General features: G+C 35.9%; 1 protein-coding gene across 15 annotated transcripts; it reads left to right on the top strand.

Moving 5' to 3' along the window:
- Window positions 1–31: 31 nt before the first annotated feature.
- On the top strand, window positions 32–23,035 carry RWDD4 (RWD domain containing 4). Of its 15 annotated transcripts, XR_003257005.1 has the most exons (14): window positions 32–185; window positions 2,639–2,748; window positions 2,862–3,006; window positions 3,355–3,469; window positions 4,615–4,664; window positions 4,825–4,827; window positions 15,383–15,503; window positions 16,075–16,138; window positions 17,911–17,984; window positions 18,980–19,122; window positions 20,415–20,811; window positions 21,259–21,304; window positions 21,946–22,267; window positions 22,830–23,035. XR_003257005.1 is itself a non-coding variant. In XM_026087591.1 (7 exons), the coding sequence occupies exons 1-7, from the start codon at window positions 75–77 to the stop codon at window positions 6,062–6,064; spliced, it is 567 nt and encodes a 188-aa protein (XP_025943376.1). In that variant the 5' UTR covers window positions 38–74; the 3' UTR covers window positions 6,065–7,051. The 15 variants fall into 15 exon arrangements, 3 of the variants coding, with proteins under 3 accessions (XP_025943378.1, XP_025943376.1, XP_025943379.1); XR_003257006.1 differs by lacking the exon at window positions 21,259–21,304; XR_003257011.1 differs by lacking the exons at window positions 20,415–20,811; window positions 21,259–21,304 and having other exon boundaries at window positions 17,923–17,984.
- The last annotated feature ends 359 nt before the right edge of the window (window positions 23,036–23,394 follow it).

Here is a 23,394-nt window from a genome sequence, read left to right as displayed (position 1 = left end):
GGGCGGCGGGAGAGGGGCCCTCGCGGCAGGCTTTTCTCCCCGGGGATGTGTCCGACCGTCGCCATCCGGCCGGAATGACTAATCGCTTTCTCTGCGTCCTTCAGATGGAGCTAGAAGCGCTGCGGTCTATTTACGAAGGAGACCTGTGCTTCAGGGAGCTCAGCCCGGTTTCCTTTCAGTACCGGGTAAGGCAGCAGGAAGGCGCGTGGGTCACTGCAGCGTGCTCTTCGTCTTGGCGTTATTCTGTGTGTCGTAGACATAATGCAATTTTTGTAAAACAAACGGGTGCTCAACAGGCTGTGAAGGCACTGAAGGCCACATCTGTAGGCCGTTGTTCCAGGATCTTTGGCATGGTGGTGCTTGATATCACAATGCTTGATATTTAGGAACCTGCTCCCAGGGTGCATCGGTTATCCCTTAGCTAGGCAATCTGCTTTCACGTCTGTGTAATGCATAGCATACGTAGTGCATAGACCTGCCAAATTGGCCAGAGGATGCTGAGTAATGCTTGAACTAGCCCGTAGGAAATGTCAGTTTTAGAAAAGCATACATGTAAAGTTCTGTGTCTTCCTTACTGCTCAGTTACAAGGTCCTTGTCTCTTGTCTGGGGGCAGTTTATGCGCCTTGTCTAGCTGCTCAGGAGAAAATGCGCAAAATGCTTTGAGTATGTGTATTGGTGTGATCTGCTCCAGGGAGAGGTGCAGGGAGTTCTAGTTTGAGGTTTGCAATTCAATTTTGGCATGAATTTTTTGCCAGCTTTCTCAAATACAAAGTTCTCCTGGGCGTGGGCTGAGGCAAATCTTTGGACTGTCAGAGAACTTTACTGATAGAAACTTAGGTGCCCATGGGACAAAAGGCAGAGTTCTGAACATGCTCTGTCCTACAAGTGGGGAGCAGGCACCTTTTGGTGGTTTCTTAGACTTTAGAATAGCATCATTAATTGTAATGAGATAAGTTGATTTAGTAAATAGCACTTGAATCCTACCCATGCAAATGCAGTCTTCCTTTAGTGACAGGACTGCTTCTTTTTAAATTTATTGTCCTCAGAAAAGTAAATGTAGCATCCCTACCTGCCTATGATGCAGCATTCTGCATTTGGCTAGCTTTTGTCTTTGCTAATTTTTCACAGATGAAAAATGATCATGAAAAATTAAGAGAACCCAATTTAAATACTGTATGCTTAGTGTCAGATAAAGACTATAACACATCTTTCATTTGAAAGAAAATGTGCWTTGAGATAGCATAGTACAATTAACTGCATGATAAAAGAATTAATATGCTATTCGTCTGAGCCACATTTGCCTACCACATAGGTATTTTGTAATCAGTGTGCTGAAAATTTGAGATTAAAGAAAGATTTTTCAAATACTGAGAAAATGCAGTAGCATTGCTTAAAGTAAGGCTGCCCAATTTGCAGGCTGCACTGACAGGAGGAGTGGCAACCATGCAGCTTTCTCTGTGGATTTACTCTGTAATGTGCAGACAGCGTTTTCCTGAGATGAGGAAAACTCTGTAAACCATACCACCAGTTCTCTTCATGGTGGCTCTGGGAAGTGGACTGCTTCACTGTGGATGATGTCTTAATAAATGTAGCAGATTCCTGATTTAAAGCCTAATGCCTTTACCCCTAAAACAGATGCCACAGAATATCACTTAGTCCACTCTGCTGACACAGAGATTGTAAGCAAAATTAAAACACTGATTTTTTTTTTTTAATGTAAATCCAAAATATTGAAATAGGGTCATTTGAATTTTGAGTCATTTTGAGGTGCAGTAGCCTTGTTTTGACTAGGAATGTTTTTTGGCTATGCTTCATTCCACATAGGTTGATGAAGCTAGATTTTGACCCTTCTAAAATTAGGGAAATTCTTCTAATGGTATTAAAATACTAATTAAACCAACTTTGTTACAGTAGTGTAACAAATCTATGTGTGAAATGTTCATTTCTGTTTGTAAGGTATGTTTTTGTTACCTGCCCTAATTTTCAGCAAAAAATTGATTTGTTTTTTATTCAAATAAAGTTAACATAATCCTTATGGCATAATCCATAACATTATGGGTTTTTTTTCATCCAGCCTCATTCTACTGGCTTCTTGAATATTCTTATTGGTCATTCTTTTTTGTTGTGAACTAAAATATCTGTAGGGTTAAGAAATAAATATTAAAATTCTTACCTATTACTTGTGCTATCTTAGGTCATTAATTTATTGTGTTCTGTATTTCACAACTGTGTTGTGGTTTGTTTTCATATTGCGCTGAGCTTGCATGAGGGGAAAAAGTGGGGAAAAAAAGAAAGCTTCATCTTTTCTGTTCTCATACATGTTTGTATAACACTTGGCTTGCAGACACTACAAAGAAGCTTTTAAAACCAAGCAACATCTCCACAAAATAGCTTATAATATTTCTGCAGATTTTCATAGAATGAAAACTGCAGGGTAGAGGTTAATGTTCATGTCATAAATGTAATACTTCTTTTCTAAATAAAAGCTTTTTTTCTGATAGGTAATAGTATGAAAATAGTTGTTGTCTTCGGAAGGAATTTCAATAATCTTAACGTGAAAGATTCACATGCTGGCATTGTAATCTTTAATGAGCGACTGAAAATTGTTGATTTATGAGGTTTTTCTTTTCCCTTCAGATAGGTGAAAATGGAGATCCCAAAGCCTTTTTAATAGAAGTTTCTTGGCCAGAAACATATCCACAAACAGCACCAGTCATATCGATGGATGCTTTCTTCAACAACACAATGTAAGTATTTATAACAGCTTCTCTCCCTAGCTTTATATGTTGGGGAGGTTTTTTGGTTGACAAATTTTTCTTCTTCTGTCAAGATTATAATTGAGTTTTATGATTTCTTTTAGATCTTCAACTGTTAAACAAAGTATATTGGATAAATTAATGGTAGAAGTTGAAGCTAATCTTGGAACTGCTATGACATACACACTTTTTGAATATGCCAAAGATAATAAAGAATTGTTCATGGAAAATCAGCCTGTTAACACTGTGGTAAGTAGATAAATTCAGATCTTAATCTATTGCTTTTAAAAGCACTTCTCAAATATTTTTTACGGTAAATAGCAAAAAATAATTATTAGAACTCTTAAATACTTCATCACTCTATCTTCAAGATGTTAATCAGTATACTGCATGTAAACATGGTAGTGGCTAAGGAGTGGCAGGCGGAATATGGTGCCGTAATGCTCTGTGGTCATAATTTATATATATGACAGTCAAGATATTTCAGTGGGTCTGGTTCAGTAATCATACACAGGTATCTTCATTCTGTATTTGTATTGGCTTCCAAAGTATGATAGGTGAATGCAAAATATTAATAACAATTTTTATCCTTCTCAGACTTCAGCAAGCAATAGTATTGCAATTGGAACTCCTGATGTGCCAGCAAGTAAGAAGAAAGATAAAAAGGAGCAGTTATCCAAAACCCAGAAACGAAAGCTAGCTGACAAAACAGGTTTGTTCACTATAATGTTGTTTTGTTTGAGCAGTGTGAGAGTCCAACTTTTATAGCAGTGACATCTTGCTGGAGCCAGAATCAGTAGTCTCTTGCTTATAAAATTAATTACTTTAAATCTGTGGTCTCTGTTTTGCTTGTTTTACATGAATTATTCTTACCTGAGATGTTAGTTCTGATCAAAACAACTTCCTACAGAGTATATATTTTAAGGGTTGGTTTTTTNTTTTTTTTTTTTTTACTTTTGTCACAAATTAGGAATTTTCAAAAGTATTTTGGGAGGGAGAGCATTCAGGACATCTAAAAGGCATATGTTTTGTTAATGAGCCCTGATAAGTAATTCACATTATTGAGAATGTAATTTCTAAATGAAAATGTTATTTTCAGAACGCAAAACTAAAACATTTTACTTAGTATGTATCCTCAAAATAGAGATGCTTCTGCAGACACTCTGCTTTTAATGAAATGATACATTTTTGATTGAAAGTGTTCAGCTTTTTGACTAATTTTGCAGAGGACTTGTATGTGTTCAGAATTTATTTTTTTAATGATCTGGATGATACTATCCTATTGCAGCAATAATTTATACCCTATGATAGGAATTTCTGCATATCATTTACATATTCTAAATGCATAACTGGCATAGTAAATATTGATCTTACAAAGGGAAATATGTGTAAAATTTTGTTCTTTCACAAAATCCATAATTGCTGCTCAACCCAACATCGTTTTAGAGTTGCCTTCTAAATCAAATGTTAGGTGGACTATCTTAGGTATTTTTATTTAAAGAGAATTATTTTGAAAAATAAAATATATTTTTCTAGGATTTGCCTTATKAATGTCTTTTGGTTGTCTTAAACTTTTAAAGAACATTTAATTGTCATTACAAGTCTGTTGTAAAAGAATATTTAGATATTTTAAGAATAGTTTCAGAATACTACAGCTGCTTAAGAACAATTGTTAAAATAAATTCTAAGAGGATATTTTATATAAAAAAAAGACATCAGTTTTTATTTTTGTCCTCATGGCTTTGTAATGGAGAAATTCAGTTTTTCTTGGTCTTTAGCATTTTGTTTGTTGATTTAAAGAAAGATAAAGGTTCTCTTTAGCTCATGTGTTGAAAATAAAAACTGCTTGTTCTCCAGATCACAAAGGGGAACTTCCTCGAGGATGGAACTGGGTGGATGTAATTAAGGTAACATGATTGTTTAGAGTTATGAAAATACACTGCATATGTACTTTGGTTTCCTTCAGATGTAACTACAAATTATGTTTAATCTGATGTCTTTTTGCTTTTCTTCCTAACTTTGTTTGGATTTGACTGTGATGTCTGATTCATTTCTATATACATCCAGCATGTAAGTATTCTCAAGTTATCTTTTTTTAATACTGAAAAGATTTGCAAGAAATAGTAAGAATTGCTACTCGTTTTTGAGCTTAATTCACATATTTCTCAAATGCTTTAAAAATGCTTAATTCTTCTGAATATTAAATAACATCTGAAGCACTTTCATTCCTCTCTGAAACTTGTTTTAGGGTTTTTGGTTTTTTTTTTTTTTTTCATTTATTGAGCAATTAAATTTTAGTTTTTGACAAGAGACCTTTGGTGTCTAAACGCTCTGCAAATATTGTGTTTGTATGAAAGCGAGATATAAAATAAAATTAGTAGTGCAGCCAGGTTCTGGAGAGCAATAGATAGGAAAGTAGAAGCAATGAGTAGCTTTCTCAAGTAGGGGCACCTTACTGTCTCCTACAAGCCTGAGCATTGTCTGCTATAACTCCTCCAGTGAAGAATTCTCTTCTCCTTGTTCCCTCAGCATTGATTTCTTTCACTCCCTTGTCTTTGCTGTTAAGTGGAAATGAGTATAGCTGCCTGATAAATTTTATAGCAAACTATTTTATTTTATGCAACCATGGTTAATTCTCAGTGTAAGACCTAACACCATTTCTAGTTGTTAAATACCAGTGAGCAAATGATGGTTTTAAGCAGATAACTTATGAATTAAAAGTGACTATTTATAGTGGATGTCGTGGATTCCAGAGAAATTTCGTGATAGATGCACTACTTCTAATAATTATGGACTTAGCTTTTAAAAAAGGGAAATAATAATTTAATGTCTGTTTTTACATTTCATGCACATCTGTATGCGGGAACTGTTTGAGATGTGCAGAAAAAATTTTTTTTCTGTTATTGCATCTGTTTTCTTTTGGAGAGCTAGGGATAGAGTCTTCAGTTTAGATAGAAACAGTGCCCTAAGTTTGTTTTTGGTTTTTTTTTCCCCTCTTCTTTTTAATCAGACACAACCTTTCAATTTATATTTTTGAAAGTAGTTCATAAACTGTGGGAAGATAGAGTTTCAGGTTCAGGAAATAAGTTTATTTAGTATATAATCTTAAGAAATATTTTTGAGTCATTTGCATCTCTTGGTACAGTAGCAGTCTGTATTATTAACTAAATATACCTGTATTCTATGTAAGATGGAAATAATGTTGTTCTTGTTTCCTAATAAATGGAATAGCAGTCTAAACTTTGAACACTTTCTTTTTGTGTCTCTTTTATAGTTAAGCAAAACTGGTTCTAAAGATGATGAATAAAGGACTTTGGTACAAGGAAACTCCACCTTTTAATACAGTGCAATTTTGGGTCGCCATCTTTCTCTAAATAACTTTCTTACATGTTGAAGTAAACATTTTTATAAAGCTCAATTTCCTAACTCGTAAACCTAGTCACACATCTGGAGACTTTGTGATCTTTAACAACAAAACTTGCCTTAAATGAAGGTTAAAATGTGACAAAGGATATAGAGAGCCAATGTGGTGAAATGAATAGTGATATATGCAGTGTTATTTAACTTATATTTTACTCTGTAGTAAAATCCTGTTATAGTGAACCAATGATACTGTAAACATTTCCTGATGTTCTTTTTGAATAGAAAAAAAACAACACTATAACAGTGATTTGTCACTTGACAGCATAATTCATCAAAATAAATTATTCCATGGAAACAAAACCTTTGTCATTTGTTTATCTAATGCAAATACAGAAGGAGAACCTAAAAATTGTTATATGACAATAGACACTAGAGTCTGTGGTCCTGTTTTCACTAGTTATTGACTAAAATAGTAAATTCTAGTGAATGCAAGGCCAAATATTCTAGTCTATTCAAAAAGAGTGGTTACAGCAGGAGTATATCTTCTTTATTTTGCGCAGTGTACATCTGTTAGTCTTTCTCCCATGTGCATCTTTCTCCCGTGTGCAGAAGCCTGAGGTCTGAGGCGGGGGGAAGTGTTGCCTTGTGTGTGTCTCACTGAGAGTATTGGGGTGTGGTAACTCTTTCACTGAAGAAATGGGGTTCCTGGGAGGGATTTGTTGGCTGAATGGTGGAACAGTGGGAAGAAGTCGGCACTCTGCCAAATGTGTTGGGAAATTTTTCTTTTTTCTATTACTGGTCTGCTCTCTTGTATTGGAAAGAAAAGTCATCTTTACTATACGAATGGTAACTGAATACAAGATGCCTTAATGTCCTTTACTTTTTTTTTGTTTTGAGGTGCATTTTAATAAATTGCTATTTATCTGCTGTGGTATGTGTTATTTTTTTAATTGTGTATTGCCTACTGTATTTTTAGGGCTACATTTGAATTTTCAAATAAATTTCTCTTACAAAGAAAGTATTCTTCAAAATTGGCAGAAGAAATCATTTTTCTTCCTTCAGTATATTATTATGTGTTCTTCAGGGTAGCTATGAGTATTTTGTTAATATGAGGGTTAGGCATCCCAGTGGCAATCATAGAATATGCATCGTGTTCAGTACACACAGCCAGTCCAGTGACTCCTTTAAAGAGTACACTCCACTGCACATACTGCTACAGCATTTGGTGAAAGGGATGTTACAGGCGCAGACTGGACGCTCTTGCACAGTGGTGCTGAGATAAGAGCTTGTACAGCCAAGAACAGGATAGTTTACACTGCCGTCATTAGGGCTTCAATTGCTGCATGTATGGGATGACTGGAAGGTGTAGACATTACTGATTGTATCAAGAGAGCTTATATATAATGTATATTAATATAGTTGTTAATTCTCTTAAGTGTTTTGTGCTTTACCAAGGGAGGATAGACTAAATATATTGTAAAATTACAGCTTGTCTTATATATTTAAAAAAAAAAAGTTGTATGAAATGTTGTGACTGCAGCTGAAGGAAAAAAATGAAGAGACCAAAGAAACTGTGAAGAGGTCTGAAAGAAATATGATCTGTACTCATATCATCCAATAAGAAGCTTAGTTTTTATTGAAACAATAGAGTTACAGTGGGTGAATGTATGTGGTTTCTTAATAGGGAAAACTATTAATACTTACAGAATTTTTGATTTCAGAAAGTCTGATTTCTTTTTAACTCAAATTGCATTTAGTAGAAAGCTAATAAAGAACACAAGGTGGGACTTTCTCCAAACAATGCAGTCTTGCGTTTGGCATAAGCTAGATGCTCCTGGCTCCAGCCTGCGCGAGAACGTGTGGAAGGGAGTACTTCAGCAGAAAGTCGCTCTGCTGTTTGCTGTGCTCCTTTAACAGGAAAAGCACGCTGCAGCTTCAGTCTCTGCAGCAGCAGAACGGGTAGGACTTTTTCTATTCAGAATCTCTCCAAGGGGAATTGACTTATCTGTGCTAGTATCCTTGGTGTATAAATCGARTTTCCATGACAATTTATCTGAATACGTTAGTTGGGGAGAGTGGGGGAAGGACAAAAAAGAACCACTTCTCTTCCTTTCCTAACGTTTCTCTGTATAATGGCAAGTGCGTTAGCCTCGTGAAACGCCTGATTTTTCAGCTTCAGTCTGCTCACAAATCACATGCTGTTGTGAAGATACCCTAGCAATTTCTTCTGCTTCTGTTAGCAGTGATTGAGAACATGTATTTGTTTAGAGGTCTGTTTTCAAGGAAAATAACTTTGTATCAGCTTTTCCTTTCTGTGGAAATTTTGAAAGGTAATTTGTTCTCTTAAACCATTTTCTGCTATGACACAGTAGTTGGAGCAGAGTCATTTCAAAGTCTAGTGGTGGATATTATGGAAAGGCCTGAGCACTGGAAATGGGAGGAAAAATGCAGTGATTCTTATCAAATAAGGCATACTATAGATGGAGATCATGACTACTGAGTGAATTTTAAACACTTTTTTTTTTAATGAACTATTAGAATCACTGGCAGTGGAAACAGTGTTTTATGGTTTATTTCAGTAGGGCAAGAGTCACTTGTTTGTAGGGCCGTGCTATCTATTTAAATTAACGGACTTTGCAATAGGGCTTTGATCAGAGTGAAAAGACAAGCATCAGTACTAGTAAAAGTAGATAAAAGTAGCAGTGTCCAAGATACAGGCTGATTAAAAAGGAGTTGTCAATTATTAGAAAGTTTTCCTAAATACATAGATACTAAATGCCTGACTGAAACACTAGTTGAAAGAACTTTCAAAAAAAAAAAAAACAAACTTTTAATCTTATGGTGTTGTTGCAGTAACCACTTGGCAAATCTCATCTGATTGTATATAGCGTCCTTTTTTTTTTTTTTTACTTTTTCAAATTTGTCTCTGAGAATCTTTCCTCAGGACAAACTTGGTGTAGGAAATGAGATAGTAATGCCACAATTGTTGCATATTAGACCCAACACTTAAATGTGAAGTTTAACTTAATTTTTTTTTTTTTACCTGAAATTTAACTTAAAATTTCATATAATCTCTTCAGTCTTTTGGTACATATTTGAATTGGTTAAGGTTCCTAATGCTTTGGAAAGTTGCTGTTTTGTGATAGATTCACTCACTTGGGGACGAAGATTACTTTTTTAAGAATTTATTGCTTTAGTTGTCTCTGATTTTTTTTTTCCTTTCTATCACTTTAAGTTTTGAAAGCAAATTTACTGAGTTTTCCAACTATACAAGTCAGTACAATTATGTTTAAACTACCTATATTTCTCCTTTAGAAATCTTTTTTCCCCTCTCCCAGCAGGCTATCATTTCGTAGTTTGTCTGCTTGCTGTGGGGGGGGTGGGGGTCATCTTTTCCCGTCAGTCCTGCTGGTGCCCTGGAACACATCACTAGGCAATGCGCTTTCCAGCTTCAAGTTACCRGAGCTGTTAGCATAGGACATATACGGTTTTGACTTTAAACTGAATTGGTATCTCTAGAAAACAGTGACCTCTTCTCCAAAATCTGTCCATCTGTTTCTGTTGATGATATGGGCATTATTTTGTCCTGTGTTTGTAAAGCCTTTGAAAATTTCATAAAACGTATGGCAGGGCACAAGGACTGTCACTACTGTCACATTGGTATTTTATTTTGGATGAAATTTCAAAACAGTCTTTAGTTGTATTTACATGATCTTAAATACAGGTTCATTTGGAGATGTTGTTGCCAAGGCTGAAGGAGCTCCACTGCATTGTAATGTATCGAATCCCAGGGAATAATTCAGACTGCCTTTAAGTGGGTTAGATGGAGTGCTGATAGCTGTGAATGATCGACAATATGGACCTAGCGTATCCTGCTCACCTCATTACTTACACTTACACAGCTGCTACTGCAATCAAGGCTGCTATTGTCTGCGCTGCCACTGCAGTTGGTGGTACATGAGGTGGGTAGATAAAGCATACCCAAACGATCAGTTATAGATTTCGATGAGAAAAAGAAGGCTAGAAAAAGAAGCTATTTCTTGATTTCTTTGGTGGAAATGCATACTTAGGAAGTCTATCCTCTCAACTTTGGCAATGCAAGTGGTTTTGAGGCTGTACTGTGAACCTTGTGTTGTGAAAGTCATTAAACTGATCTGAATTTACAATAGTTCCCCTTTGTAATCTGTTTATATCATTTCATTTAGTGGTTTATGCTATTGCATCATAAGCACTTGTGCTAGCAAAGCCTAAGAAACTGCTGTCTCATTGATAGTATCTTGAGGGGAAAAAGAAAACTAAAAACGAATAAAACCAGAAACTGAATGGGAGTAGCAGAATGATGGGGGAAGAAGTGTTCATTCACTAGATAAAATATTAGAACTGCAAGAATTTTGGATAAATTAGAGGAGAAAGTGGAGGGAGTAAAAAAAAACAACACCCCCCCCCCCCGGATATTCTTGTACACAAAACTGGGAAGAAAGAGCACAGGTGATAAATCTTTGTTGCTTCAAGGCAATAAAACAAGACAAAAGCTAAGATTCCAATTACAGAGCTATAAATTCTGGAATGAGGTTGGGATATGACAAAAGACTAGAGGGTAGATTTTGTTTCTGCCATTATCATTTATTCTGTCACCAACATAGCTTTGTCTTCCTCAGAATGGGGCTCTTAAATGTTCCTGGGAAGAATGATTCAGTTTTTCTGTTATTTTTGCTGTTGTCCTCTTTCTGAGCCCATCAAAATAATCTCTGAAAATCTGTTCTACTCTTAGCAATGAGACAGAACATACTGACTAGGCATAGGGAAGATATCTTAGAACAGTTGACAGAGGTGAAAGAAGAAACTTTCTTTTTTCTGTTGCCCATTCAGAGCCACGTGAGGAGTGACTCCAAATGGCTGAATTCCACAAGACATATGAGAATCTAAATCCAAGCACCAATATCCTATATCAGGCTGAAAGTTTCCCCATCTAGTTTAAAGTTTTACACAGCTGTCCCTTGCCACTGTGTCTGAGGTATTCATCCTTACAACACCGCAGAAATTGTAAAACTCTTATTTGAGTTGCATACTGCAAGTTGCTTAACTTGTGGGATCTGATAAGGTCACAGCAATGAGAGACAGTCAGCCAACCTATAACTGCACAGCTTTAGGGGAGAGTAATGGGGTTGTGCAGGTGACTAAGGGCATAATTTTATCTGCAGTTTCTTTATTACTGATAATGATCACTGAAAGGGAAAAGTCAGAATCTAGGATGAGTTTGGAAGGTATCATTCAAGAAGAGATAATCTTTTTCTTCTAAAACAAATATCTGTTATGGTGTCACTGAGAGGCAATAAACATAAAAATCCTCTTGTACAGAGCCACTCTTCAGAGCAGGGTTTAAATCAGATAAGTGACTTTGCTAGTAATGCATTTTATGATTTCCTGCAGGAAAAACAAGTATGAGGAAAGCATTACTGTCTAGCAAGCTGCTATCTCCACCGTAGGGAACCGTTTGATCTCTGCTTGTATGAAGACTGTGGTTCAGTTGACCTTGAAGGAAGAAATTTTATAATAGTACAGCAAAAATGTAGCAGCTCATTGATAAGAGTCTAATGGAAAGTAGTCTCTGTAGATGGTTAATAAGTTTTCATAATGTTACCAGTTTTATATTTTTCTCTAATGAAGATCAGCACTAGAATATTGCCAGTTTTCAGTTAATTGGTGTACAGCATGATTATGACTTTTTTTTCTCCTCAGACCATACGTCTTTAGATAATAAAAAATACAAGAAGTTGTATATAAAATTTTACATGCCAAAATTAAAGCTGCCTATGTGATGTTTGTATGAAAAAGATTGTGTAGAAAGATTTTCATTATGTGACCACATACTTTTTTTCTCCCTGGTTGTACTCAAGCAGATGACTTAGTGGTTTGCTTCCTAGTGTTCTGGTTAATAGGAATACAATACAAAGACCTGAGTTTGTTTCGTATGCTCCTAAATCTGAAAAAGGAGAGGGGGAAGAAAGTTTGCACTTCATAAAAGTAACAAAAGTAACAAAACTGTCCCTGGAATAAAGTGGACATTTGAAATGGGATAACCAAATTCACTTGCCTCTGTGTCTGGTCCAGTAAAGCTGGCTGGACCCGAGTGGTTTTAGTGCCAGTTTCAGAGTCAGTATTTATGCACAGTGAATCTGTGACATTTATAATCTGCTTGTGGATAATTTCACTGTATATAGCTTCAAAGCAGGTTATTAAGTGTTTCTTTCAGTAAATTTGTGTTAGATATTAATACAGATCCTAATGTATTATTATTGGACTCTAGTTGCATCCTCTACTTTTCATTTGATTAAGGACAGGAAATACACAACTGACTTCTCTGTGAAGAAAGAAATCTGCACGTATGCTCTCCATGAAGGCTCCCTGAACTTAGTTAACACACATTACCATCAGTTTGAAAGAGTTAAAAAGGTGAAGTTCTACAAGATAATTGTAGTAGCTTATATGATCATGGATCCACTATTTTTGTATATTCCTATCTTTGATAACTTGCTTATTGTGATGCTTAAAGTGCTCTGGGTGCAAGTAGATATGTTAAATTGTTAGCATGTGTGTGTGTAGTAATTTTTCAGTCAGATGATATCAAGAGCCAGTTTGGGAGAAACTTTCTTCCTTTCCTGGACTAGCTAACCTACACTTTCCTATCCTACAGTAGGAAGATTCTTGAAGACATTCATATATAGTCCTTCTCTTAGTTCAGAAGCCTCTCCCTGCTTGAGGTACAGTATAGTATTAGCAAGATAGAAGAGATTCAAATATTCATATAGTAATTCATAATAACATGCTTGCTGTTCGGCCTTATCTCAGATTCTGCCCAATGTTTTTTCAGTTTCATATGAATCAGTTCTTCCACCTCCTTCTTTTCTTAGTAAGAATTTGCTCAGCCTGGAAAACAGGCTGTAAACTTGATTTATTCAAGGTACTGCCTTATTCAAATACCTCTAGGAAAAAGCAGTGCTGGAACATAATTAAATTATGGTGGCCTTTAGGATAGATATGATAACCTGTAACCTCACAGATGTTATTTAAAAGTGTCAACAGTAGTAGACCCACCTACATCAGGCTACTTTTACTGCCTGTGGACATTTATAGAAAAGTTTCAAGGAGCTTTAGGAGAGGCTTTCCGATTGGATGCCTCTTTTGGTAATGACTGTCATTATCAGAGTAAACTGTCAGTCACTAATGGTACAATCTCTGTGGATAGTCATTCCAAGAAGAGCCAGTCATTGCTTATCTTTATGCCACCTGTGGTTTTTTAGTTTCACAGCACCTATTCCTATTGACAAAGGACCTCTAAAGACTGTGTTGTATAGCACAAAGCAGTGCTGTGTAAATGAAGCATTAGCTCTGGCTATAAGTACTTGTACAGCAATTAGTATCCAGCTTCTTGAGCCCTGACTTATCTGCAGCTACCTGGGAACTGGATGAATAGGATAGACATGTTCTTTATCGATCGTTTCATAGATTACTTTGGGGCATATTTATTTATAGACCAGAAGTGATTAGCAAGCCACATCTTGGATAGCAGTACCCTGTACAGCTCTCTGGTGTTCTATATAGACATACATAGAGGGGAATATGAGGATGGTCAGCCCTTTATGCTTATTGTGTGAGGTTAAAAATCAGAGCATTGAGAATGCAGACAACACAGCCGCAATATATACCATAGTCCAATCTGTCCTGTGTGGGGTTCCAAAAGTGTGTATGATCTGCATGGATAGCCTCTTTTTGACAAACCATGGTTGTTGGAGAATAAGTAACCACTATACACACCTGTAGTCTTTGGTTTATTATAGTAACCAAAAGTACTAAGATGAACTCCTTTAATCTGACTATACTGGGAGATTCAAAGCTGTCTGATGTGAGCAAAGCAATCAGTGACCAGAAGAATTGTTCCATCCCATGTAGATATACCTAGATTTAGTCCCATTCCTACAAGTAGCATCTCTCCAATCTGAAGTAAAAGTGGAGTTAAAAACAAAGTATCTCCAAAATACGGGAAAAAATGGTTAACGGTTAAGTTAACCGGCAAATTAGAGTAAAATTTCACATAAGAATTAGATTATTTTAAAGTGAATAACCAGTAAATGCACATGGAATCACATAAATGCTGGCCAGAAGAAGCCTCTAGAAGTCATCCAGTCAAACCTACCTTGTGGAGCAGGGCTATTGTTAACACTAGATCAGATCACCAGTGGCTTTTTCTAGCCTTGTCTGGAAATTCTCCAAGAACAGAGATTTCACAGCCACTCAGGGCAACTTGTGTCAGTGCTGTGCTACCCTCCTAGTGGCATTTTTTTTTTTGTTAATGTTCAGTCTGATCATCCTAAACCATGATTTGTGGCCATCACTCTTTGTTATACTGTCTGGTGCTACTACTGAGAAGTGAACAGCAATGCTGCAGGAAACTCCCAGAGCAGGAGCCAATTTTTCGTTTACAGCATTCTGTAAGAGTGTGAAAAGTGTTTTGAAAATACCTACTGTCACTGTTTTTCTCTGCAGACCACAGCATATGTGTCAAGACCCATTAAACCAATTACTCTCCTGCTTTGAGAAAAATCCTTTAAAAAAATACATTTCAAAATAGAAAATCTGTTTCAAAATAGAGATTAACATTTATAAATGCAAAGTTCATTCAGGGCAATAAGGTCTTTGCTGAACAGAATCCAGAGATAACTACTTATTGAGCAGATKTCTAAAAATATGATTAAGATTTAAATAAATTCTGTTCTGGATATTATATTTCAATTATCTGGTTTTGTTCTTTCTATGCCATTGAAAGCTTGTAGCTGCCTGGATGCTGAGACAGTGATAAACTGTTATACCAGCATGCTAACAAAGATGGTTTCCCTCTAGAAGCACAAGACTGAAAACAGATTCACATATCTTTAGAAATTGTCTTTGTAATAAAACTGTTCAGGTTAGGGTGAATTTAGTTCAGTTAGTATTTTGTATGTTTAAGTTATTAATATACCACTTGCAGTTAWCAAGACCAGCAACTCTGAGTAGCATAAATGAGAAAGTTCCTTGCTTTTGTTGGTTATTGTTGCCTCTAGAGACATGGTTGTCATTGGCATGTACCCTAGACAAAGACAAGTGAAGAAACAGACACATATGTGAAGATGTATTTAAAGGTATTTGATAAGTATCTTTTTTCCACAATTGCATGAAACTTCTGATAAGCAACATTTGTACATTTATCTCCTGTGCATTTTTCTAGCATCAAATGCAACATTGCCTTGCTCAAAGATCAAGTCAGCCAGTTGGACTGCAAAAAGCTCTGGGGAGTAAAAAAAAAAAATCAATCAGTGCTGAGAAATAAAGAAACTCTTAAAGTAAAGGTAAGAAATCAGCTGTGAAAAATCAACTTGCAGTCCAAATTTAGTAGAGCCATACCTAAATTGTCTGTAAATGGTGTTTTAAATGAAGATAAAATTTCAATTTATCAGGTGGGTCCTGAGCTGCTGTTACTTTGACTTTCCTAATCTCATTTAACAAGGAGAGTTCACCAAAAATTTTTGCAGTACATACCTAGGGACAATATCCCTCCACAGATTTTCTTCCCAGTCTGGGCAGCAAATGGTACTCAGCATTACTGAATGCTTCCCTCATAGATTTTACATGGAAAGGAAATGTGTTGGGTGGGGGAGGAAGCAAAAAGTTTATATAAACTTCTGAATGGTACTGATTACTCACATCTGGAACTAATTAAGATAATTTGTGTTTCATTATATGTATAATACAATGTGCAAGCTACAATATGTCTCCCTCCTTTTTTATTTTCTCCTGTTATAAATTCACATACTTGAGACCTCTAGTACAGCTTTTGGCTGTTAAAGGTTGTGCAGAATCTCTTTGGAATCATCACAAAGTCTTTGACTGTTTCACAGACATGAACCCTTCTTCTGTTAGGTGCTCTATCAGCTTGCAAGCAGATCTGAAAAAAAACCAGCTCTTACAGTGCCCTGGAGCTCAGGTATGCTTACTGTTGTTGGAGAAAATAAACAACACAAAACTCCAGACAGTGTTACGTACAGAGCAATAATTAGGGGACGCATCAATGTGCTGTGTGCATCCAGAAGAAAAGTTTTTAAGGTCTGTGAGTGTGCAGGATATCAAGGTATGTCATATAAAATCAGTCCTACTTCCTAGAGAGACATACTTTCTGAGCTGTATGCTAATTATTATTATTATTGCCCATAATTCTGCCAAGACACAAAAGAAAAGAGTCTAACTCTGAAAGTTAGGGGGTTTCATTCTTTTTTGATTGTAAGTGACTGATTGTAACTTGGGACAAAATTTCTCTTTTATTGTCTGTTTCCCTATCCAGGAAACTGGGGAGGAAAGAAGAGGGGAAAAGATAAGTCCCACCCTGAAGAATTTGTTATCTAAATAGGAGCGATATAGTTTAGTATAGTCAGGGAAAAGAACAGTCCAGCAGCATTTTCGAGTCTAAATGTAAGAATACCAGGAACCTAACATGCTAATCATTTAACAAGTTTGAACAGTTCAATCCATAAAAAATACATAATAGAAAAAGTTGACGTGATGTCATCACTAAACTACTACTAGCTGAGAAATTCTTATGTTGTCAGTGTATTCTTTCAGGGAAAGACCAGTTATGTGTCCTTTTTCCTACTCATGGAGTAAAGGGTCTAATAACAGTGTTTTGAGTTGTGATGCAAAGATCTAAATTCAAAGTAGAGATGCTCTTATCTTCACTTTAAAATATAGTTGATAAACATACATTGTTTCCCTGCATGTTAAAACATGTCTAAGGTGTTTTAAAAGATGACAAAATATTTTTGAAGATGTTCATGATAAAACATTGCAGGGAGGAAAAAATTGTCCCTGGAAACTTACACACAGGAACAAATCTGGAAATTTTGAATTGAAGCTGTGATATTCTTGTATATCAAGTAAATGTAATTTGCATTATGTGAAGAGATGGAGATAACTCTAAAATTTAGCTTCAGCTTTTCTCACAGATTTTAAATAGTTTAAAATTCTTAGTGTTACAAACTCAGAATTCTTCTGCTAGAAAGGAGTACTGTACAAAATTTGCTTTTAGACGTATGTTTTCCATATCCAAATTTGCTCATCAGTATTTAAATCTCTAATTAAAATGTGTGTCTTGCAAGCAGAATGGTTAAAATGTGATTTGCAGGTTTTRTGCATATATGCACAGTGTTGGTAAGGTGCATCATTCATATCACTGAAATTAGGAGTGTAAAAGTGTATCCACTGTAAGAACCTCTGTTTTATTTGAGAAGTATTTTTCTTCTGACTCATTCAGAACTTGTATTGGCATCAAATGCAGTGAAATAATCAAAACTATATTGGTTATAAGATTACAAGGTTATAACTTCAGCTGACGGACCTGCGGTGGGGGCTTCCAGATAGTGTCAGCAATGATCATTACATTTTTACTACATCTGAAAACTTGGAAGAAGTGTCAGGAAATGGCACATAAAACATTTTTTGTGAGGCTTTTGGGTTCTTTTTAATTTAATTTTGAGATTTATTTTAGATTTTTTTTTGTGAGGGAACAATAAGTGTATTACTGGTTTTACCACATAAAGAAAGTATATATAATAAACCTAGACTGTGAAAGAAGAAGGGACAGTGGAGCCAATTCTTCAATGATGCACACTTTAAGGGATCCTGTCACGTTGACTTTAGTGCTGAATGTAAGTCAGGGTTATATTTGTCTCCTTCGTGTTCCTTTTTTTTTTCCATTGCTTTCAGCTTTTTGTTCAGCAAAGAATGATGATCCTGTCATCCAGAAATATTATCGAAGGAAAACTGAGAAGTAATTAAAGGTACAATTGAAAGCATGAAACTAAACAAAATAAAGCAAAAGCATAAGATGTTGGGTTGTGTATCATGGGGAATCAAAAGAGGCAGTTCTTATTGAAAAAGCAGTGCAGATGGATCATGGTCAGGCAGGTTACTCAGAACTTTTTGAGAACTGGCAAATCATCAGAGGAAAATATAACTGAAATTCACTACAATTAAGAATCAGACTCAAATATTTTAGATGAGCAGGATTTGTCTAATGTGTCCCCATTCCTCAAACATAAACCTGAAGTTGAATGTGACAGAGAACTGCAGCTTCTTAACCAGTGTTACTGACTGGATGAAAATTGTTTTCCAGGTATTTATAAACTGCAGCCTATCACATTAGCGTTCAGTTCCTTTTGTTCTGAAGTTGTTTGGTAAAGGCACAAATGTGTTTTTCCTTCCARTCCATTAAGGAGATTAATTTATTCTTCATTAGTCTGAAATTGGTTCACTTCTTAATCAGTGAAAGGTTTGTTGCTACCCACTTACATAAGAGAAATACTAAGTCTGAAAAGTTTTGGAAAAGGATGAACTTAACCCAGATAGTTTCTCTCAACTTTATTGCCTGCAAATAGATTGTATCTTTATTTAAATTAGAAGTAATACTTTCTCCTTTATATTATGAAGTGCAGCATTAGATGATATCATTCGAAGGAAAATTTCACTGTCTTTATTAATTATTCTAATAACACTGTCATCAAATAGGCATATGAGCTTTTATCCCCTCTCTTAGAAATGGTGTTTAACTGAGGCCCAGTTGAGATATATACTTATTAAGGCAGAGATAATAAGACTCAAAACTGTATCTGTCCATCTGCCAACCTGCACAGCAATTTGGTAGGCCATAGCTGCACCTACCTGAAGTACTTGTCTGTGTTCTTTCATCATGTTTTATGATTATAGCAGCATCTTAATTTTCCAGTATGTTCTCACAGCTTGTCTCTCTTACTTATCTTCATAATACATTTTACAGGGATATTTTCAGCAATGATCCTGCATGCAGGCAGCAAACTAAGAGCAAATGGCTGAGCTGTTTTCAGAAACTAAATAATATATTTCAAGAATATGCCCTATTTGCTCTCAGTGAGGAAGCGTCCACTGAGCTTCTTAAGACAGGTGAGACTGGAAACCCAAAATGAAGAGGAGGTCACTTAGCTGAAATGATCAGCAATACATTTTTTCCTAAAGGAAGGAGAAAAGTTAGTTTCAGTGCCAAAATAAGTTAAAGGAGCTAGAGACATCACTGTTCTTGGCACTCTTCAGAATCTTTTGGTAGGATAAGCAATACCTAGTGAGTATGTTAACTGCTGTAATAAATATGTAAAAAAGACAGAACCTCAAAGACATTACTCGTTCTTAATAACCCTAAAAGCCTTTTCCTGCTCCGGTCCATTGGCACATGTAACTCCTCCTACAATCTTCAGGCTATTTTTTAGGCTCTACCAGAGGAACAAAGCTTGGAGTTTGGCCAAACAAAATAAAATGTGTGCTGTGAAATTCTGTTTAACGCTAAGTGTAGAGAACAAAATGCAGAATTAGCATAATAATAATACAGGAATAATTTAACAGCAAAACCACACATTTCATGATATTCTTTACAAATACAGAGATCTTTTTCAGCTTTTCATGTGAAAAACAAAGAAAAGTCAAATGGTTACCCTGAGGCTCAAAGTGATTGTKCATCATAGCACATGTGCATCATGTGATCTAGCACTTCTTTCTGCCACCCTTTGCACTCACATGAGCAGTTAAATTATTTATGGAGAATATAAAGCTGATAGCCTGCAATTCAGTAAGGAAAATTGCTCCTTCAGGGACATCCCTGCTTTTTTTTTAAGACTACTGCAGCTGGTTACTGGTTGGTTAGTACAAGTTAGATCAGTTTAGCTCTTAATCAGTCCTTATGTGATAGTCTCTCCATTAGAGTTGTTTTTTCATCCTCTTGACCTCCACTTTGTTGATACCTTTCTCTAATGTTTTAGAATTAAATTCAGATTCTCATACTAGAACCACACTTGGTCACAGATTATTAATGCCCTGTTCCATACAAAGAACAAATCTTTGAGTTTATCACCCAGAATGACACAGGCCTTTTCTTGTATTCATAATCACGTTGTGAAGTAGGCATTTCCACACACTTTATGTTCCACCCTTTCACAGCACTACTGTCTTGCAAATTTTTCTCCATCACTTATGTACAAAATAATTAAATTCCAATCCATACTTTGTTTTATCAGAGTTTTTTAGGAGTTTTCACAGGGTTCTGGAATGGTCTGTGTTGCTGCCAAAGCATCAAGGTCTTTAGTGTCATCCTCATACATGCTATGTTCTCTTACAGCATGTTTTTTTTTTAAATTATTTTGACAGTAAGTTTTTAAAAATGCAGTTAACATTTTTCCTCTCTCAAGCCTTGCAGCAAGAGGTTGTTCAAGGATTCAGGGTCCAAGGCTCTCCAGAAGATCACTCTTGCTGCTTCAAGAGAAAGATCTGTGACTTGGAATACAACCTGTCAAGCAAGCAGGCTTCAAAATGTATTTACATCCACATTGTGAAAACAGAGGTTGATAAAAGGAAATATGAAGCACATCAGAACTTCATAGAAACCATCTGTGCACTGGTCTGCCTACCATCGCTTTTCTTTATTTACATCTGCCCAGGATGTTGAGAATTTCTTTTCATTGTGTTCTAGACCTTTAAACACAGGAAAATTGAAGATCACAGCATTTTCTGTCTTGTCTTGACTACATCTCTGTGTTTTCTCATGGTGTGTCCTAAACCTGCTGTAATCTTATACTCCCAAGTCAGGTACCTTCACTCTTTCTTTAAATCCCTTCTCAGAATTCCCTTCTTTCAGCATGCTTTTCACACTTAGGTGTTTGTTCTGGTGCTCTTTATACCTCTGCCTTAATGGGCTGCAGTCTTCTAAGACTTCTTCAAGATCAGTCTCCAGTTTGTTTTGCCCATTAACTCAATGCTCAGTATTCAGGAAGAGCTGTATGGGGAAGAGGCCACATCTTTTTTTAAATCCTTAAAGAGGCCTGCCAAGTTAGAGTGATGGAGAAGGCTGAGATTATGCCATTCTGAATTCATCTTGAGTACCCTACTGCATCAGCAGTCCCATCATAAACAGTATGATGGTCATGGAATTAAGGCAATGTGAATCAAGAATCAAATTCTTATTAGCACTTATTAATTTATGTTTAATTAAAATTTTATATCTGCTTATTTATTACTATTAGTTCTTTGTTTTAGTAACAAACTCGGCTTGCAGATCTGAAGAAGCCAAGGAAAGTATTAGGTATGACCTAGAATAAATGTTTTCTTCTTAACCATAAAATGAGATCTAAGTGGGCTCATTCAGCATTGGTGTTTTGGAATGCTTTTCTATTATATGACCTCGCAGACAAAAATGGTATTAATCTGTTCAGAAATGATGTAACACAAGATATGATGTATATATTTGTGGTCTCACTTTCTCTTGATTCTTTCCCTCAGTCCTCACTGTGGGTCACCTTTCTTGTCAGCAGATATGTGCTCTGGACTTTGCAAATTTGTAAAATGAAAAGAACATTATTGAGCACAAACCTGCTTTGTGTTTCCGCCCATCTACAGCCCCCTTAATCTTCTTTCTTTCATTTTAGTGAAATGGGTTTGGCTATTACTTGTCTCATCCTTCAGCATGTTCTCTTAAAATAAGCATGAAGAGTTGTTAATTTCTTTTTGCAGACCTAAAATTGTCAAGTAGAAACAGTAATGCATAAGCTATCACATAAAATTGTTAGAATAAGTTTACTGCATTTTGTACTGACAGTCAGTGATTCATGTACTAGATATAATGCACACATTACTTCRTTATTGCAACAGTTATCACTGGGTGCCTTCTGGTATGTGTTGATTCAACAAATTTCCATGCTTGATAGATTTTATCTCTCTTCGTAGCTTCACACCAGTACCTATAAGAAAAACGTAAGCTGGGACAAAGATGGAATTGCCCCATCAACAGCAGATCCTATTCCTCCTACTCTGAATGCCTGTGCAGTGACTTTCAGAAAATTGTCATCACCCAATTCCACAGATCAGCTCTTGGCAAGGATCTAACTACTACTCTGAAAAGTTGTAGTGAAGGAATTCGTTTGTATTTAAGCGAGCCTGAAATGATCTTGAAACTAACAAAAATATGAGCAATTTGTTTGGTATTCAGTGAGATGTTTCTAGTCAGTTGATAGATTGCTTTGTCCACAGACAGCACACTGCTTACCATGTAAGGACTGTGTTTACAACATATTTTTAATTTATTAATTTAAAATTTTGAAGAAGAACTGGAAAATCAGCTTGGTAGCAGAGAATATTCTGGAGAAAGTAAAACCTTAATTTTAATTTTGCCTTCTGTAATAATTTTAGTATTCCTTTGTCTACGTGTGGCACTTCATACGAAAAATTTTTTTTGGTTTGCAGTTATGCAAATCTATTATTGGGACCTCCACTAATCATAACATTAGAGGCTTTGACCTCTAGCTTTGGAAGTGTTTACAGCTAACTAATACAGTTGAAGATAATGGCATATTTTGTGCATACTTATGAAGGCCTGCCTCTGCAATTTTATTAAAAATTTGTAGATAAGGTAGTTGTGTTTAAGGACACAGTTTGCATATTAGATAACTTTCAGGTTTACTTCCAGTGTCATTATGAAATAATGATGTTTGGGTTTGCTGTTCACAGGTCAGAAAGTTATTCATTTACTTGTAAGACTGCTGGTATTTTTTATGAATGGAAAAAAAGAAAAATGCGTTTAACAGAGGCTTTCTCTCCTTCTCTTTACCCAGAATGATCAAGTCCATGGTTTTGCCTGAAATGTTGGATGTCAGGAGGAAAAAACAAGTGTTTAGAACTGACTGGAATGAGGAAATTCTGGCATATGTTCAGCAATGTCAGGCTGTGTGCATTCAGCAGCAAGCTGCCACTTATTTTATGCCCATCAACACAAAGCTAAATAAAACATGGTGTAGTGGAGAGGATTTGGAGCATCTCACCTGTCTGTAAAAACTGCTGATTTTTTTTTCCTTTTGGGAGTTTTTTGTTTGCCTTTTTTTTTTTTCCCCAAAATAGTAAGTATGTGATTGGTCTTAAAAATACCCCAGCAGGTGGTTTTATTTCTTTTAAAAAATAGTTTCCTGTAACATTTTAGATCAAGTACAAACTCCCGAACCCTGCCCCTACTGTTATCACACTTGTGTTTTTCTGGATCTGGTGGAGTTACACCAGTGCAGTGCTTACCTGAAAACAACCAGAGTTAAGACAAGCTCTGTGGCCTTAAGTGACATCTGAGGCCTTAAGTTAAGACAAGCTCTGGGACGTTAAGTGATATTCTACTCGGTATAGAGTTTTTCA

Source organism: Apteryx rowi, unplaced genomic scaffold (genome assembly GCF_003343035.1).
Source record: "Apteryx rowi isolate R43461 unplaced genomic scaffold, aptRow1 scaffold_722, whole genome shotgun sequence".
NCBI lineage: Eukaryota > Metazoa > Chordata > Aves > Apterygiformes > Apterygidae > Apteryx > Apteryx rowi.
The sequence above is the reverse complement of the archived record's forward strand: the minus strand, read 5'-3'. Positions and strand labels throughout refer to the sequence as shown.

Coding starts and splice junctions, on each gene's coding strand:
- RWDD4 (XM_026087591.1), top strand. CDS start 75: ATGACTAATCGCTTTCTCTGCGTCCTTCAGATGGAGCTAGAAGCGCTG. Junction 2,749..2,861: donor GCTTTCTTCAACAACACAAT/GTAAGTATTTAT, acceptor GATTTCTTTTAG/ATCTTCAACTGTTAAACAAA. Junction 3,470..4,614: donor AAAGCTAGCTGACAAAACAG/GTTTGTTCACTA, acceptor CTTGTTCTCCAG/ATCACAAAGGGGAACTTCCT.